Raw genomic sequence first — 17,797 nt, forward strand, 5'->3', positions numbered from 1 at the left:
TATATATATATATATATATATGCATAGTAATTATCAACTTTATATCTTAAGATTGAAATCTTAAGATATGTTATAGATTACGTTTTTGATCAAATTTATCACGAACTATGTTTAATTACAGAATGGCGGACGCTGCTCCAGCCGCACGTGGTGGCTTTCGTGGAGGTTTTGGTTCTCGCGGAGCGGGTGATCGTGGAGGCCTGAGAGGTCGAGGCGGTAGAGGTAGAGGCAGAGGACGTGGCCGTGGACGCGGCAAAGAGGATAGTAAAGAATGGGTTCCTGTTACCAAGCTGGGTCGTTTAGTCAGAGATGGCAAGATTCAGTCTCTCGAGCACATCTACTTGTTCTCCTTACCCATCAAGGAGTACGAAATCATCGATAAATTTCTTGGACCAGATCTAAAAGACGAGGTTCTAAAAATCATGCCAGTACAGAAGCAGACACGTGCTGGTCAACGTACACGTTTCAAGGTAAACTTTCTTTTTTTCAAGGCTTAGTTCTATCAATGCAAGATACATTTTAATCTCTATTTAACTTACTGTTTTTCTAATTTTAAGAATTAGAAAAAAAATAAAGAATAAATTGAATTAAGGAAAGTAGTCAAAATGTATACCTTTAGACAGACAAGAGTATTGAAAATGTAATATTTTATAGGCTTTCGTTGCCATCGGAGATAGCAACGGACATATTGGACTGGGAGTAAAATGTTCCAAGGAAGTAGCCACTGCGATTCGCGGTGCTATTATTTTGGCTAAACTGTCTGTTGTACCAGTTCGACGCGGTTATTGGGGTAACAAAATCGGCAAGCCACACACTGTGCCGTGCAAGGTAACCGGCAAGTGCGGTTCCGTGCAGGTGCGTCTAATACCTGCACCTAGAGGTACCGGCATTGTGTCTGCCCCAGTTCCCAAGAAGCTTCTTCAGATGGCTGGTATCGAGGACTGCTATACTTCAGCTAGAGGGTCAACCTGTACACTCGGTAACTTTGCCAAGGCCACTTACGCTGCAATCGCCAAGACTTATGCTTATCTGACACCCGACTTGTGGAAGGAACAAGCTCTGGCTAAGGCACCGTATCAAGAATTTGCCGACTATTTGTCTAAGACTCACAAAGGAGGCGCGAGAGCGGCCGAAGTTGTCTAAATAAACATCTAGCTCCTGTGAAAGTGCTTTGAAAATTATAAAAGAGATCTTATTTTTTTCTCTTCAATCCCTTGACTTTAAGAACCTAATGCTTCCTATTCTCCTTCATTTCGTTTGAACAAAATGAAACTAATAGATGCGGGGCTACAATCAATTATCGCATATATCACAGAATGTTGATACATGTACGTTACATTAAACACTAAATCGGCTAATGGTACCATTATGATTTTGCTAATCATTTTAATATTTTTTATCACATACAATGCAGAATATATTACAAATATCAAAACAACTCCTAACTGAATAGAATACAATAGGAAATTATATCAAATTGATTTCTTGGCATTTTAGCTAAATATCATCAGCTGTATTAACTAGCTTTAGTATTGACTATTAGTATATTATAATACATATGTATGTATGATTAATCCAAGTTTTTTATTGTTCAATTTGTTTTATTAAGAAGCTTAGACTCTACGCCTTTTTAACACATATTTTTAATTCTTAATTGATACAAATTTTGAAAACTTATTTTTAATATATTAGGAGTCTAAAAAAGAATGATGGTGTTATGTAGTATTCACAGAGTCTCCTTTCGTAGCTTTATGTTTTTCATAGGATTTATTAAACGTCTCGATCGTGTGGTCACACATTCTTTCAAGATCCTGGAGGCCCCGTTTCAATACGTGAATTACATTTTCACCAGTAGTTTGGATATTCAAATGCACCCTCTTCTCTGCGGGATGCGGCACAGTGTGGCCGCATATTTTCACGTCCGGACTGCAGGAGAGATTGGACGAATTCAGATAAAATATTTTCCACAATTAAAAAATTACAGTTATAAATTCTGAATAATACGTACTATTCGGTTATTAAAGAAGCGAGCGCATTTCCCAAAGTATGTCCCTCGTCAACTAAGACAAAAGTGCCGTATGTTTCCCCGTGACTTCCTGGCAACTACATTCACGATAAACAATTGAATAATTTTATGGTCAGTTTTTCCACCACATTAATTAATATTATTAACTATTATATTACCCTCGAGAGACGTTTCTCTTTCTCCATCGCAACCTGTATCTTTTATATGCGCCGTTGAGCCACGCTTTCAGTATCCTAACCTAAGCTGACTAGAGAAAATTGATGCATTCGAATAGGTTATATTCTCGTAAACAAATTTGTGATTTTCTCAGAAGTACGTCTCTTGCACGTGCGTACCGCTTGTTTATTACGAGTGTTGTAACAGCTGGTAATTTTCGCACCCCAGTTTCTTCTGACATTGACGTATCTTTATCTTTAATCGGTTTAATCCAAACTTAACCTAAATTTGTAGCATTCCTGTGATTCCTGGATAAGTTTCGTTGATTCGACATCCCGATGAGTCTAAGACGATGGATCTGCGATGTCATCATTCAACGAAATGTGCGATTTCAAGGTATCGTCGCCGGGCGTTTTTTCGCCACTGAGTTAAAGGATGAAGTTGTTGACATAACTGCCGCTGACGAGCAGCCAATATACTCGGAGTGCGAGGAGGAATTCATCGAGAAGCGAAACAAGTCCGGGCTGAGTTCACAGCACAGGAATATACTTATGGGCAAGCCTCCCTACGAGCAGCCTATTGATTGGTTTCACAATACAGTAAGATACAAGAAGCGCATGTTAGGTAGATATGGATTTGAAGGCAACAAGGAGCCAGCAGGGTTTGTATGGCCTACGCCAGAAGAGGTCAAAATCCTTCAAGAATATGAGAGAGTCGCCTTCCCATTATCTATTCAAGAGAGATGGAAGAAGCTGGAGGAGAAAAAACGGATAAAGGCTGAGAAGGTTAAAGCAAGGCATGTATTTACCACTGGCTGTGTTCAGCATAAAAAGAAGCTTTATAATTATTGTAAAATTCTGATTAGTCTTGCCCTTAGTTCTTTATTGGAGAATTTAAATGTATCAACCAATTATATAAGATTTTTACAATAGTTGCAAAGATACTTTCTCTGCTGAATACAGTCCCTGTTTGATGCAAGTTTATAATTTTGGAATAGTATATTAATACATTCTGTATTTGCAGGGAAGCTGAAATAGCTGAGAAATTATCGAAGGTGGACCAATGGACAGCCGAGTTGAAAGCAAGAGTCGCTAAGAAGACAGCCGAAATGGAAGCTGCTAGGTTACACAAAGAGCGCATAGTGGAGGAGATCAGACAGCACTTTGGCTTCAAGATCTCACCTCACGATGAGAGATTCAAGAAGCTGATGGAGCAAAAAGAGAAGGAGGAAAAGAAGAGAAAGAAGGAGGCTAAGAAGAAGGCAAAGGACGAAAAGTTAAAGAGTATGATTGAAAAAATGGTCACAAATCAAGAACAAGAGACCAATTCAACGAAACCTATAGAATAGTTACGTTTTCTTTCGCAAAGTATAATATAAAACGTTCTAATTGTAAAGCTAATAAATTTATAATTCATTAGAGCTCTCTTTTATATGCTTATTTTGAGGCTGAATGTACAGCCAATATGATTAAACCACGTAACATTTTTCTTTACATTTTATTTAAGCAATCATATCTCAATGCGAGACATCGCGAAGTGAACTTGACTTTGAAAAAATATCCAAATGCCTTTCTCTTTGCTTTATATTATTAGAAGTTTATAGTAGAAACTTTTCAATGGGCACTTCGCGCTTACTCTGGTGAGAGTATAATATAAATCTCAGGGACAATATACACATACGTAATAATAAATATCATACTTTTTTACTAATACAAAAACATTACACACTGTTTCGCAAAAGACTAGAAGAAATTCTAATGCATAGTTGATAAATAATGCTCCTCTTAAGACACTTAATCAGGCACACGTTGGACAATATGTAATTACGTTATTTATTTTGGATCTCACTTCGGCCATGCTAAAGTCTTTCAGTAATTATCGCAATTATCAAACCCTCGAACAAACTACGTTGCATTTGAGAGACAAGATTTCCTCATATTTGTACCGTGCTTGATTCATTATCCATTTATTAAGCATATCAATTAACTGGTTCAGCTGGTTCAATTAAGCTTTTAGTTAATCTAGCAGCCGCATCGAATAAAATGATCGTCATTGTGAAAATTTTCTCGAGCAAGATCAGCTTCTTGTCATCGTACAGTCCTCGTCCAGATCGCTGTTGATAGGCAATTTTCTCTGCGAGTTTTCCCGCTCCGAGACGTTCCTTTCGGTTTCAGCAACGTCACGAACCGACTGATTGTCGTACGATCGCCTGTTCTGTATCTGAAGTTCATCAATCACAATAAGACGTACTTTGTTGCCCTCCGCGTGTCAGGCGGATTGCAGCTGCGACGGCGACGTCAATTCATAAAACTGAAAGCTGAGTTCTTCACCGAAGAGATTTTCCGATCCTATAATCTCGGGATCGACCACGTTTAATCCCAGGGTAGTCGGATCCGTGACCAAATATCCCTCATTTACAAGTCCACATTCCTCGGCAACGACCTCCTTGGATACCGGGTTCAGGAAATCTGTAATAAATGTCACAATTCGCGTCAAATTTTGTTTCGCTAATGCCGAATCGATCGATTCTAATTCCTGAAATGAACATTGATTACAATGTCCTCACCACTTTCCTTGAAGGAGCATTGAAGTGAATCTGTTTGTTGCTCCGTCGCCTGCTCGTTCTGTTGACCTGCCTCGGAATCGTTGCTTACTATGGGAACTAGATATTGCACTTCCACTTGGCGTTTTATTCCGTTGAGTATTTGCTCAGCAGAATGCTCGAGCGTTACGGAATTCAGTATATCGTCGGCATCCTCCTCGGAATTCGGCTGCGTGATGCTCGCCGTCGCAGCCTCCACCTCGTCCATGATTTGGCTGTAGTGTTCAAAAACATGTTCAGCAATGTGAAGAAATAGTTTTACAAAATTTAACGAAGAACAATACTGAAAACGTTTACCTAATAATCTTGTTACTCCGAGATTCTTCAGATTCATTTTGCGCTATTTGTGTCGGTGTACTCGTCAGGCTATTAACGGGCAACGGACGAGGTCTGCAATCGCCACGATTCGCGATCGCCCAAAGGTGACCCGCCCCATGAGTAGCTTTCGATCCTTTCCTGAAGTGCGGATTTATCGAGAGATTGTGCCGCACGGAGTTTTTCCAGCGATCATCGTTGCTTTTATAGTAAGGAAAATGTTCACTGAAAACAACGAAGCATCATTTCTCGATTTTAATTATATAAATTAAATACGATTTATATTTTTATTCAAATCGTAAGGTTTTGTATAATTCAATAAAATGCGGGCAAGAGCTACTATAATCATTTTACGTAGGCAAATCGACGGGCACATGATTAAGGATAATACATGTAAAAACACACGGCGGTAATTTGCGTCCCTACGAAACTAATTTCCTTCACCTGCTCGCAGCGATGTCACGGTGCGTTACGCACACCCCCTCTTCGCGATTAATTTCACAAGTTTCGGTGGAGAACAAGAGACATTTAAGCCAAGGGTGCATTTGAAATGCTAAATGGTGCATTTACTCGCTTCGCTGATCACGATGATCACAATGAATGTTAATTGTAACTTACACTAACAGTTTAACAAATCTGATTCTAAGTCATATTTTCTAAGTCATTTTGAATGTGATAAAAATAATATTCTTGATACACACACATTATCTATAATTTCAAGATGCAGTTTCGTGCGTTCGAGATTTTAATTACAATTTGAATCATGAATATAGCTGCGTTAGGCAGAAAAATAAACAACTATTGTAAAATATTCTTTAAGATGATCGGTTTTGTCTTCACAAATCTAAACGTATAAATTATGTTATAATTAAGTTAAATAATACACCGAAACAAATGATGTTGTATCAACATTATCTTAATTAAAAATAATTTTGTTAATTCAATAACATAAGTAATGAAATAAATATTAAATTAAAAAATTGTTAAATCTTTCAAAATTATTTTTGATTACAATAATGCTTTTGAAACATCATTTTTTTTAATGTATTAAAAAATTTTATTGCAAAGTTGCCTTTTCAGTCACATTAAAATAGTCTTGAATAATGCAAACGTAAAAATAAAATTATGATTTTTAATACATAAATATACCAATATTTATGGATTTGCCTCTTTGTAGAGTAACCGGAGATATTTCTTTTAACTCGGTTGTTTGAGCGGCCCTACGCGGCTGAACCTGAGTGATCTATATATGTGTTTTCCAAGGAGCTCGAACAGCGATCGAACAGGTGAAGGCACAAGAGTAGTAAATTGTGCGCATTCGTGTTGAGGGCTGCAACGAAGGATAACTGAAGGGTGAGGAGTTAGTACCAGGTGGTGCCAAGCAATGGGGGCAGTGGTACCAATGGGTACCATCTAGAAGTAGCCCACCCCCGTCACCCACCCCCAACCAACGGGCCACGGGTTCGTGTAAATTCGTAGAAAACCCCTCGCGCGTCTAATACGCAACTAAGAAACTCTGTTTCGAATAAAACTTGTAAATATTTTTCTCTCGTAGGATCAACTTATCAGTTTTAATCAATGGAATGATTTTATTTTAATTTATAATTTCGTTTAAAATTAAGAATTAAAAAATATATATAAGAGTAAATTAGAAGAAATGTATTTAATTGATATGTTTAATTAGACATCTAATTGAAAGGCTATGAAGGAAAGATTGTAAAAAAAGTATGCGAAACTTATAGAACGCTGGTCATGGACAATAATTTTAGCAAGGCGCAACATAGAAGCAAATAACAAGTCAAAATTTTGACTAATAGTAGTAATAAATTTCCTGACAACTTACGAGATCCACTGATAAATCGCGGAAACCGTGAGCTCGCCTCTCTCTTGTAGCGCGTGCTCTATCAATTCTGTATAGGTAAACGGTGGTTTCTTTGGCCCATTGGATCGTGCGGATGAGAAATTTCGGTTGTCGATTCCATTGGCGGGATAAGTCACCTGGTTCACGTCCTGTCGATACGTCGACGAATTTTCGTGACTACCATATCCTCTCTTGACGTCGTTGGCATAATTGGAGCCAAGCGACCTTCCGTTCGGTTTATTCTTATTGCCTGAAAATGCGCAATTAAACCGCGGAACCGTAGATTCTATTAACGGAATATACGCATTTTTTAGATTCATAATTTTATTAAATAATAAAATTTTTTTAAGACTATTCTTAATGAAAATTCTTGATGAAAATATTTTTAAACATTTTTTTACAGATAAGGAACACTTGAAAAATACTGAGAAAATCTAGGATTTTTTTAGAACTTTTTATATATGTGAATTTAGAATGTTTTAAAATTTCTAAAATTTTTCTATAATTCCTAAAAAATACCTTAAACCTTTTTAGATTTTTTTTTTTTTTATCAAAAATGATAGAATGAGAAACTTTAGAATATTTCAGAATGCATCAAGATTTTTAGAAAAGATATATAGACTTTCTGTACAAAAAAACTGAGTTATAAAATTATTTAGAAATTCTGAAAAGTTTAGAAACGTATATAAAAATTTTGAAAAAAATAATTCACTATTTTCTATCATTTCAAAAATAGTCGCAAGCAGGAAGTTTCGCGATTCATTTAATCGATCGATCTGAAGAGTATTTTTTTAATAACCAGAGAAAGAGAGAGAGAACTTGATTTAATTTAAATAAAAATTTAATAAAGTTAGAACTAAATAAAGTTTATATCTTTTCTTTCATCTATCTATCTTATTTATCTTTCTTTAACTTTGATATTCGTAAAAGCGTTGATTCGAACATTTATTTTGTCTTGCACTTTTCTCACCATAATAATTGTTCTTCGTAATCGTGGTGGGTCCCATAGTGGATCTATCGTCTGCGGCTTCGATGAATGGATCCAGTTTGAAGTCCAACAACCACGACAAATTTCCATTTTCCTGATCCTCGAATTGTTGTTGTTGCTGCTGCTGCTGCTGATTATTGCTTATCGTTCCTTTATTTTGCTGCGTGTTCAGATTGGCAAGCGAGATTACGGGAGCGGCGACCGGTTCCCAATAATTCATCGACATTGTCGGCTGATAATGAAGCTCTTCAATGTAAGTTTCTGTAGGATGACGCTCGACACATGAGTTTGACGAAGATGAGGTTGATGAAACTGAAGACGACAACGACGAGGAAGACGAAGTCACAAGGATGTCCACATTTTGCTGTTGCTCCAGCTCCGACATGGTCGTCCAGGTGCAGTTTGTGCCGTCCACCAGCAACACTTCCAAACGCGCTACCTGCGACTCCTCGACGACCTCCTGGACAGACATTGGCGAGAAGAGTGCCGCCGCATTGGCGATGATGTCGTTCGATGTAGCCACCAACTCTACCGGCGTCTCCAGTTCCTCGAGATAGTGTTTACGATTCGTCTGACGGACCTCATCGCAGAAGCTGTCAATGTCCAATTCATCGAAGACCTTTCGTTTGGAATCGTCGACCTCCAGATCGTCGAAGATCTTCCGTTTGACGGAAGCACAGCACTGGTTCTCGGTGACCTCGCCAGTAGTCCCTGACGATGGCCCGATCATCTTGTCGGCCTTTGAGCAAGTCAGTGGATGGATCTATCAAAAATAGGCAAAATGATAGATAAACAAAAGGAATTTATAGCATAGAGCAGGGCTTTTTCATCCATTCCTCACTTAATAATTCTTAAGTTCCTGAACAGAATATGTTGATTATTTAAAGATTGCGTTTGTACCTTCAAAGAGAGCAATTATATAAATATATCACTGCAAAGAGATATTGTTGACTATCGTAAATTTTTATATTACTTCAAAGTTGAAACTGATGGAATAGCCCCGCTCGATTCTATAAACAAAAGGAAAAAGCAGAAACTTAAGCCTGTAAAAACCAAAATAAAAAAAATTAAATTCCCGAGATAAAATATTGAAGATTGAGATAAAAAATCTAGCGTTTTAGAATTTAAGTTTACAAAATGTATAAATTCCCATTAATCTAAATGAAAGACTCCATTTTCTTTAATCTATTTACTTTTCGCAAAATAACAAAATAACGAGCAGCAAATCCAGCTTGTGCGTTAAATAATTATCCATCGGAAGATAATTATTTTGACGTTTGTGTGCAATATTAGCTACAAGCTAAAAACAAGCGTGCTGTATATTATAAAATATTCGCATCCTGTTATGCAGAGCTTATCTTACGATATACGAATTCATAAGTATCGCCGGGTGAAAAACGCGAAAACGTCTCATACCTTGCTCCCGTCTGCTATGTTTATTCGTTTTTTTTTTTTTTCGTGCGAGGTACTCTAATATTCCACGTTCTTCTATCTAAACCGAATTCGGCGCGAGATCATCGTCAAAGACTAGGAATACGCGAATACTTTCAGCCTGTTAACTCCGTTTTATGTTGTTTCGACTTCAGACACGCTTCGCCATATCGCGATTCACGTGCGGCTTTCCGCCCCGCGTTCGCCGTTCCACGTCGCCGTGTACGTTCAGCGCGGGACACGCTTCCGAAATGAACCGTCCGATATTTTTTTTTCTCCCCGTAATCGCCGTGATCAAGCGCCCGCAGAGCGCGTCCGTCACCACACGATCAGCGCCGTGTGCGCGCCGCTCGTTTGTCTCGAACGTCGGCTGTCCCCGCGCCACAAGCGTCGCGCATGCGCACTTGCAATCGTGGGTACAATCGCAGACAAAAGCAGTGCCAGACGCATCCAGACGATCGGACTGCACCAGAGCACTCCCCACCATGCTTCTTGTCACGTTGTTCCATCCAGCGATTGGCCGAACGTTCGATTAGGTGCAGGCACGGTGCAGGTTGCATTCAGTTGCATTCAGTTGCATTCATTGTGTAGCTGCACTTTTGTATTTTTCATTTTTTCTTCTCCTGCCGTGTATTTTATTATTAAACGAATTGTCACCTTTCTTTATTATTACGTAAGAAGAACACGATTAGATTAAGGATGAATTGTATAGTTATAAATTTTGCTTGAAATAATTTTGTTATGTGAATTATTTTACGATTGAATTGAATTGAATTAATGAAATTCCATTGCGCGAAGTGGAATAATTTTGACATATTATTCATATATTAATAGAAATTTATGTGCATTCAAAAATAAATAAATTTTTTTATTATAGTCTCTTATTTGTATAGATTTCTTAATTAAGGACTATTTCTCTCGTAAAATAAGATAATATATAATAAAAATGAACATATATAATAAAACTAAAAGTGTATAACTTTTGTGCATTAAAATTGTTGCGTATTGAACGATAATGTTTTTATTCTTGACTGCGTGATATCTAAAGAGATACAAATTAATATCTTTTTTTTTCCGAACATCGCACCTACATATATTACCTGAAAGTTTTAGAATAAACTAATAAATATATATAATACACGATGAAAACGAGTAATTTCTGGAATTGTTTTCGGAACTATTATTAAAAGTTATTGAAAGAAAGAAAGAGATGATGAAGAAGGATTTTAATAAAGTATAGGAAGTATGATCCTTGAAATTGATTTCTATATTAATATATTTGTTATAGATTATTTATTATTTTCAAGAAAATCTTCCGCATATTCTGCGACAAGGTCAAGGTAATGAGCGCGACCGCGAAAGGCAGTTTATCGCTATCATTTTTGCACGGACTGTCGCATGAAAAATATACTATTTTTTATACGGAGTTTACTGCGTAAGGGCGCAACATCGAGTCGCGAGGCCCCGCCCTTATGCTGAGATAACTCGGGTAACAAGGTGAACAGATACGAAGACGATCAAGCATCGCGAATTGGAAAAAGACATAAAAGATCGCGGGAATTATAAGAGACATTGAAATAAATTTGAACTTTTTGGAACGAAACCGGTTAAGCGGAAGATTGCAATAACATATTATTCGATTATTTTCAAGTCTTTCTTTGCGCGTTTGAAGATCAAAGGATGGTAGATATATTTTTTATGTTAATCTTTAAAATTGTATCAGGCACGATTTCAAGATCTGTTACATATATGATGGTTGCTTTGTTGAAATCGTAAATATAAACATTGATCTTGAATTTAAATATATAAAATTCACGATAAAAAATTAATCTCAAATACGAATATATATATAAAGTATGTATATATATAAAAATAATGTTATTACGCACAGGTCAAAACAAAAGAATTACTATCTCGAAAACGATAACAGATACGATAAAACTTCATAGAACTATTTTTATTGATAAGATATATGGAAAAAAGGTCTTATGCATCAAAAGCCTATATCTATCACCGTTATTGAGGCAACGATCCCAACGTCTGCTAGACCAATGCATGATTTTTTTGTAAAAGAATATGGAAAGGCGAATATACACTTCCAAAACCAGGTAGCTCCTCAGATAGGAAAAAAGAGAGGGGGAGGGAGAAACGGAAACGTACGAATGACCTGCAGTTTTACGACGAGAGAGGAAAGGGGGGGAGCCCCAAGCTGGAAGCTCCAGAATTTGACGGCTCTGGATTGGGTACCGTGGATATGAACAGTACGGATACAGACCGACCGAGTGTCACTTGGGAGAATGACATTTAAAATCCGTGACTGAGAGTACGAGACGACGACGAAGTTGAAAAATAAACAGAGCAGATAAGGTTGACAGTTCGACATTAACAGTCTAATTGACAGCCCAGAGCACATGGGGCATTGAGCATCGTCGGAGCTAAGTGCCGTTCAAGAAGCGCAGCGATCATGGATCGCAATAACGATGTGGACCAACACTTGCTGCATCAGTTCAGCTGCCTAGGCACCACGGATAAAGATGACCTAGTGAAGCAGCTGCAGAAGCTACTGGCGGACAGTCATTTGAACGAGGCCACCGCTGCGTTCTTTCTTGATATGAACAATTGGTAAGCGAACATTTCCCCCGTCGAGACGTTACTTTGCCGTTCGTGTACGCTGCCCACGCACATAACCTTGCATCGCCATGTTTACCCCCCGCAGGGGTATTATTCTTTCTTGGACTTTTTCGAAAAGACTTTCTTTTTTTTTTTTTTTCCGAATTCGAAGGCTAGCTCGTCGGATAACGCGCATTACTTTTCCTATCATCTTTCCCCTTTTTTTTCTCCTCGACGTGCCGTTGCTCCGCTTTTGTGAAAAATCTGTGTCAAAATATTACCAGTGTCCCATTTCAGAGCCTAATGATAATTTGGACTTTGCAGTCACATTCTTTTGTCTGCAATTTAAATGGCGCATACATATGTTTTTATATTTTGAAGACAAAAAGATCATTTTTTTTAATGGAAAGCATAGCTAAAAAAAATTTAATGGTACTTAATGATGCTAACAACTGGATAGTAAATTCTTAATTAATATTTAAATTAATTATTGATTTAAAAGATTAGAAATACATGTAGATTTATTATTCTAACTATCAAACCTTTAAATAAAAATTGTTTTACAACGTAATTTATGTTTCAATCATAATGTCCTTGGCTTTGTCTTCTAATTGTTTGCAGATAACAGAACGACATTTGTAAAGCAACTGTCACTGTTACATCAAGATAAATAAAATCTGAGTTGAAACCTTACCGCTTAAATTTAAAAATATACTCACCTGTAAAAAAAAGCGAGTCACTGTAATATTACAATAATTTGTTTTTCTTGCAAGCAAGTTCTCTCCTTTTCTTTTTATTAGACATTATTATAATATAAATTTTCTGTTCCAGGAATCTACAAGCAGCAATTTGCAGCTACATTGATTTTGGAAATCCCTTCAATACACCGTGTATGACATTGATATGTGACAGTACGATCGGCGAGGGAGAAGCTGTGCCACCTAATACAAACTTTCAGAAATCATGGCGCGTGCAAAACAGTGGTACTGAGGCATGGCCCAGTGGGATCCACCTGCAGCATTCTAGCGGAGTGCAAATGGGCTGTGCGCGGATACCTGTACCACCATTGGCCCCGAAGGAAGTCATAGAGTTAAGCGTAACGTTGAAAAGTCCGGCCGAAAACGGCGTGCATTCTAGTAAATGGAGAATGATGACGCATAATGGTATCTACTTTGGTGGTACGTCGCGAATTCTATGCTGTTTTTCCAATGGAACGTGATATAGAAAAAGGATTAGCAAATTTAAGGATATGTAACATTAAAAAAAAGAAATAACTTTCTTTCGATATAAAATCAGTAAATCAACTGACCTATACAAATTTAACTTAATTAATTTTATATTAATTGAGAGATGATCTGTACATAGCTTGTGATTTGCAATTTACTTATCTTGTTGATATCTTATATTGATAACGTTAAGCACAAAAGAATATCATTGTTTGTCTTTCCATTGATTTCTATAAAAACTCCGTTGAATCCGTTTTCTAAATTGCTCTATTCGATTTAATTTCAATTGTATTTTATCGCAAAATTATCTTTTTTTCGCAGATGTTATTTGGGTGATTATAGCGGTGAGTGAATCCGGCACATTGGCAGTCACTCAGCAGTTACATCAGTTAAGTACACGGTCCAATGATGTACAAATGTGCTAGCCTTTGACGTACAAAAATCTCCCTTGAGAAAGATTTGCAGAATATTGTATAAGACGTCTCTCGGATCGTTGTGAGAATTGGCAGTTGTTTCTAAATTTTGTATAGTTGCTTTTTTCACAACGGAACTTTTTGTCGCTCCAATACCTCGTAAAAAGAAATTGCTGTGTGTAGCGGAACCATTAATAAAAGATGCGATATATTTGACTATACTCTTATTCTGATTAAAATATTAATAGAAGAGACGCCAAGCTAGTTTAAAATAAAACTGCATTTTATAAAAAGAATATTCCAATATATAAAAATTCTATCTGAATTTTCATTAAAAATAATCTTTTTGTTTATAATGCAGAACCAATTATTTCCAATGTTTGCTCTTACTGATTTATATTTAAAAAATAACGAATTTATACATATACATAGAATTACATAGTTTTGTTATACTTAGAAGCTTATATAAGGCCTTTTGCGATCGTCCATACTTGTCGATCATATTCGACCGAAAAAAATTAAATTTGTGTAATATAGAAGTTGGAATAGTGCGTGCGATGATTTTTATTGGAATAAAGAAATGAATCGTGATAGAGAGATTTGCATGAATCACATGCAGTGGGTATTCAAGCTATTGATGTATATTTAAGGTACAGATTTATTGAGAATATAATTTCTTTTAGAAAGTTAAGTTTAGTTCAATATACACGTATATATACATACTAGCACAGATGTATATATGTGTATATAAAACTTTACTTACAATATATATAAAACTAGGAGGTTACAATATAAAATATATTCATGACTTTTACCATCAGAACATATACAAAAAGAAATCGAGCTATATATTAAGATAATTTTTTTATATCTCTCTCAAGTCGAAAATATTGTACAATTGAAAGTACTATCACATAATCGGTGTATCCAAATACTGATCAGAAATACTATAGAAAGACTAGTTTCTAGCATGTTTATTAGTTAAGTACATTAAACAGGAAAATCAAGGATTGCATTCAGTGGAAAAAGTAGCTTTACAACTCTTGTAACATTTTTTAATGTGATTAGTTATCAGATAGTTTTAAAAGTATGACTAGTTATACATTTATCAGTGAGGAACTAAGTACAAGAGGAATCAAGTCTAAAAAATGATAAAGAATCTTACAACAGCTGCAAAGCTACTTTCTCTACTGAACGCAGCCAACATCGCTTCATTAATGAATTTTACGAAAGCGAAATACAGATTACATGGATCTTTCAGAAGCTTATCCAAGCGAGGTAGTTCAGACAGCCATCTTCATATAGAGTTTGGAGTATGGATTATAATCTATCAATTCGAAATCCTCAGCAATGAAATCGTCAATATCTTTAACTTCTCTAACTATCCTTAATTTTGGAAACTCGCGCGGTTCGCGTTTTACCTGTTCCTCAAGGGCACTTATATGATTGATGTAGACGTGGCAGTCTCCCATTGTATGTACAAATTCTCCTGGCTGAAAAATAAAAGAAAATAAAAAAATAGAACAAGATATGTCTGGAATTTGAGTGCGGAATATCGATCCTCACCTTTAATCCAGTAACATGAGCGATCATGTAAGTCAACAAGGAATACGATGCTATGTTAAATGGCACACCTAAACCCATGTCTGCACTTCTTTGATAAAGCTGTGTGGACAATTCTCCGTTATTTACGTAAAATTGTATAAAAGCATGGCATGGCGGCAATGCCATTTTCGGAATATCAACTGGATTCCAGGCTGACATTATAATACGTCTGTCATCAGGAGAATGCTTTACTTTGTAAATGACATCCTTCAATTGGTCTACACCTAGAATAAGTACACAGTTAAGTTTTAATTGCACTTTTCTGTGTTCAACAAATATATGAAAAGGAGAAGAAGTTTAGGTGATTTATTTTAAGGAATTTTATCAAAAATACCTTGTCCTGTATAATCTGTGTGCATGTCTCTGTATTCAGCACCAAAATGTCGCCACTGGAAACCATAGACAGGTCCTAAATCACCCTCCTCTCTATCAGTAAATCCACAAGAATCTAAGAAGGCACGTGAACCATTTTCATCCCAAATGTGAATACCCTTATCTGTCAATTCTTTGGAATTTGTTGATCCTTTGATAAACCACAACAGTTCCTCAACCACTGCTCGCCAGAATACTTGTTTAGTTGTCAGTAATGGAAAAACACCTGTAACCGAATAAGCAAAATGTTATTAAATATGCCATCAAGTTCAAAAATAATATTGTGGTAAATTGGCATTAACTGTATCTATATTAAATGTTTTATTCAGTAAATTCTACTTCATTTCTGCAGTTAATCTACTATCGTCCGTTATATTACTGATATTTTGAAAGACTGTAAATTGCTTTGGAAAACTTATAAACCTGTTATGCTTAAAAATTATTGCTGGCTATCTTTACTTTACCAAAAACAGACTCGATAATAAATATTCTAATTGAATCTACATTTACCGTCTCGTAAACTGAATCGCATTTGCGTGCCGAAGATGGAATAAGTATTGACACCAGTGCGATTGTTCTTTTTTGCTCCACTCTGAATAACCTTTTCGACGAGTCTCAAATACTGATATTCCTCGTGTTCTTCCTTTGTCTTTTCATTCATCTTTTGCTCCACATCCTGTGTCGTTTCTGGCAATGATTTCTCGATCTGGACACCGTTATTTGCCATCTCTTAGCGAGGTATATCGCATTACAATAATAATATCTAAAAATATATATGTAATATATGTGTAGTGTAGTAACTGGAAATCTTTATTCCAGACGGTTCGAGGGAAAACCGTCATTACAAATTTGATTGCCATACCGAAATTATTTGAGTTTAAACTTGCTTTTCTCAAAGAAAGAGATAGCTGAAAAGAGATTTCAACCAATTTCAACTAGCGTTTATAACACGTCCAAGCGCGGGAAAACGTAAGTGACACGTGATTTATCCTAGCTGAAACTGAAACAAGAATACGATAGAAGCGCAGGTGGCACGAAATTCAAGCCACATGGCCTTGCATGGCCCATCAATCCACACACACGAGAATACATGTGCGCATTTTTTTGAAACGTTAAATATGAAAGGATGTTTTTCATTATTTTTTTTTTCTTAAAGAAACATTCCTGAAAGAGTTAAGTTTTTTGTAAGGATCAATGCAAACATACACAGCCTTTATTTCCGATAGTATAATCGTAAAATAAAAGTAAATTAATATACAAAGTGCGATATACATCACATTCGCTTGTGTATATATAGAGCGAGAAAGAATAGAATAGACATGGGCATAGGTCCAGGTAGAAATCCGAGGCGCCTGATACGCCAGATGGCTCATTCTCGTTACCTTCGTTTTCGATATATCAAGAGAAAAAAAATAAGATTAATATTATCCGTAGGATGTGTGATATAAAGAATCCACTTAGCGTAATGTAAATGCTTTGTTAACTAATCAGAAAAAAGAATTTTACGAATTGACCAATCAAAGAATGCTTCAAACTCGGTTTCAAAGCACTTGCAGCGTGAAACTGATCGCATCTAAAATGTGATAAATGTATATATGGTTGGTCGTTCGAGGTATGTACAAATATTACGGGGTTACATTTCTTTCTACGTATACGTATATATAAATGTATGTACATCATATTTGGTATTACATCATTTGGTAACATAAAGTACACGAATGTCTCGCAAAATAAGAACATAAAAAGCGATTTCATGTTCCTCACAAAATTCACCTCTAGTCATACCAAATTCCTTAAGTTGTGAATCGCGTAAAGATGTCCCGAGACTACCGGATCTTTTTCTTTTATTCGATTTAAAGCCGATATGTTTCAATAGAAAGAATATATGAAATTTTGCGTATTCTTTTAAATTTTTAAATGGAATTTAAATACAGAATTTTAATTTAAGTTTAGAACATCATGAACATCGAATACAATTATCCCGACATTCTTGTTGATGGAATCATCTTTGAATCGACCGTGAATCAAGAAATATTCCGTAGTCTCAGGACATCACGTATAGTATATTTCAACGCGATGCATATGATGTAGTAAATAAGTAAATGATCATGATGATTTGTACAATTGTACGCTGGAGAACGCTGTTGCAAAACTATATAATTTTTCCTCTTCTTCATTTAGAGTTAATATTA

The 17,797-nt window shown here is 36.2% G+C and overlaps 6 protein-coding genes across 8 annotated transcripts in view; 3 read left to right on the forward strand and 3 right to left on the reverse strand.

The window, feature by feature from the left end:
- The window catches only part of RpS2 (ribosomal protein S2), a 1,697-nt gene extending 487 nt beyond the window's left edge, over positions 1-1,210 (forward strand). The window contains exons 2-3 of the mRNA XM_018551902.1: positions 122-470; positions 655-1,210. Coding sequence (XP_018407404.1) covers positions 123-470; positions 655-1,143 — 837 coding nt within the window. The 5' untranslated portion in view covers position 122 and the 3' untranslated portion in view covers positions 1,144-1,210. The remainder of the gene's footprint in view (positions 1-121; positions 471-654) is intronic.
- Positions 1,211-1,604: 394 nt separating this feature from the next.
- Positions 1,605-2,505, reverse strand: l(2)37Cg (RNA polymerases I and III subunit AC2 l(2)37Cg). The gene is made up of 4 exons (XM_018551905.1): positions 2,362-2,505; positions 2,185-2,273; positions 2,009-2,103; positions 1,605-1,926 (listed from the first exon to the last, which is right to left on the reverse strand). Exons 2-4 carry the CDS (start codon positions 2,209-2,211, stop codon positions 1,716-1,718), a joined length of 333 nt encoding a protein of 110 aa, XP_018407407.1. The 5' UTR covers positions 2,212-2,273; positions 2,362-2,505; the 3' UTR covers positions 1,605-1,715.
- CRIF (growth arrest and DNA damage-inducible proteins-interacting protein CRIF) lies at positions 2,062-3,555 on the forward strand. 2 transcript variants are annotated; one of them, XM_018551904.1, is made up of 3 exons: positions 2,062-2,137; positions 2,477-2,978; positions 3,206-3,555. In XM_018551904.1, the coding sequence occupies exons 2-3, from the start codon at positions 2,521-2,523 to the stop codon at positions 3,528-3,530; spliced, it is 783 nt and encodes a 260-aa protein (XP_018407406.1). In that variant the 5' UTR covers positions 2,062-2,137; positions 2,477-2,520; the 3' UTR covers positions 3,531-3,555. The 2 variants fall into 2 exon arrangements, with proteins under 2 accessions (XP_018407406.1, XP_018407405.1); XM_018551903.1 differs by lacking the exon at positions 2,062-2,137 and adding an exon at positions 2,322-2,392.
- An 895-nt stretch (positions 3,556-4,450) lies between these two features.
- Positions 4,451-8,678, reverse strand: LOC108783371 (uncharacterized). The gene is made up of 5 exons (XM_018551919.1): positions 7,931-8,678; positions 6,943-7,210; positions 5,082-5,324; positions 4,749-4,999; positions 4,451-4,650 (listed from the first exon to the last, which is right to left on the reverse strand). The coding sequence occupies exons 1-5, from the start codon at positions 8,676-8,678 to the stop codon at positions 4,451-4,453; spliced, it is 1,710 nt and encodes a 569-aa protein (XP_018407421.1).
- A 3,165-nt stretch (positions 8,679-11,843) lies between these two features.
- Positions 11,844-13,884, forward strand: LOC108783370 (uncharacterized protein C6orf106 homolog). Its single transcript, XM_018551918.1, has 3 exons — positions 11,844-12,001; positions 12,821-13,167; positions 13,537-13,884. The coding sequence occupies exons 1-3, from the start codon at positions 11,844-11,846 to the stop codon at positions 13,638-13,640; spliced, it is 609 nt and encodes a 202-aa protein (XP_018407420.1). The 3' UTR covers positions 13,641-13,884.
- A 747-nt stretch (positions 13,885-14,631) lies between these two features.
- On the reverse strand, positions 14,632-16,558 carry Ts (Thymidylate synthase). 2 transcript variants are annotated; one of them, XM_018551928.1, is made up of 5 exons: positions 16,468-16,558; positions 16,116-16,368; positions 15,568-15,831; positions 15,195-15,457; positions 14,632-15,121 (listed from the first exon to the last, which is right to left on the reverse strand). In XM_018551928.1, the coding sequence occupies exons 2-5, from the start codon at positions 16,330-16,332 to the stop codon at positions 14,912-14,914; spliced, it is 954 nt and encodes a 317-aa protein (XP_018407430.1). In that variant the 5' UTR covers positions 16,333-16,368; positions 16,468-16,558; the 3' UTR covers positions 14,632-14,911. The 2 variants fall into 2 exon arrangements, with proteins under 2 accessions (XP_018407430.1, XP_018407431.1); XM_018551929.1 differs by having other exon boundaries at positions 16,116-16,551.
- Positions 16,559-17,797: the final 1,239 nt, after the last annotated feature.

The sequence above is a fragment of the Cyphomyrmex costatus genome, unplaced genomic scaffold, assembly GCF_001594065.2.
Source record: "Cyphomyrmex costatus isolate MS0001 unplaced genomic scaffold, Ccosl1.0 scaffold149, whole genome shotgun sequence".
In the NCBI taxonomy this organism is placed as follows: Eukaryota; Metazoa; Arthropoda; class Insecta; order Hymenoptera; family Formicidae; genus Cyphomyrmex; species Cyphomyrmex costatus.

Coding starts and splice junctions, on each gene's coding strand:
- LOC108783370 (XM_018551918.1), top strand. CDS start 11,844: ATGGATCGCAATAACGATGTGGACCAACACTTGCTGCATCAGTTCAGC. Junction 12,002..12,820: donor TTTCTTGATATGAACAATTG/GTAAGCGAACAT, acceptor TTTCTGTTCCAG/GAATCTACAAGCAGCAATTT. Junction 13,168..13,536: donor TAATGGTATCTACTTTGGTG/GTACGTCGCGAA, acceptor TTTTTTTCGCAG/ATGTTATTTGGGTGATTATA.
- Ts (XM_018551928.1), bottom strand. CDS start 16,332: ATGGCAAATAACGGTGTCCAGATCGAGAAATCATTGCCAGAAACGACA. Junction 15,832..16,115: donor GCGATTCAGTTTACGAGACG/GTAAATGTAGAT, acceptor ATTCGGTTACAG/GTGTTTTTCCATTACTGACA. Junction 15,122..15,194: donor CTCATGTTACTGGATTAAAG/GTGAGGATCGAT, acceptor TTTATTTTTCAG/CCAGGAGAATTTGTACATAC.
- CRIF (XM_018551904.1), top strand. CDS start 2,521: ATGAGTCTAAGACGATGGATCTGCGATGTCATCATTCAACGAAATGTG. Junction 2,979..3,205: donor GCTGAGAAGGTTAAAGCAAG/GCATGTATTTAC, acceptor CTGTATTTGCAG/GGAAGCTGAAATAGCTGAGA.
- LOC108783371 (XM_018551919.1), bottom strand. CDS start 8,678: ATGATCGGGCCATCGTCAGGGACTACTGGCGAGGTCACCGAGAACCAG. Junction 7,211..7,930: donor TACGAAGAACAATTATTATG/GTGAGAAAAGTG, acceptor GCGCATTTTCAG/GCAATAAGAATAAACCGAAC. Junction 4,651..4,748: donor ATGCTCCTTCAAGGAAAGTG/GTGAGGACATTG, acceptor CATTTATTACAG/ATTTCCTGAACCCGGTATCC.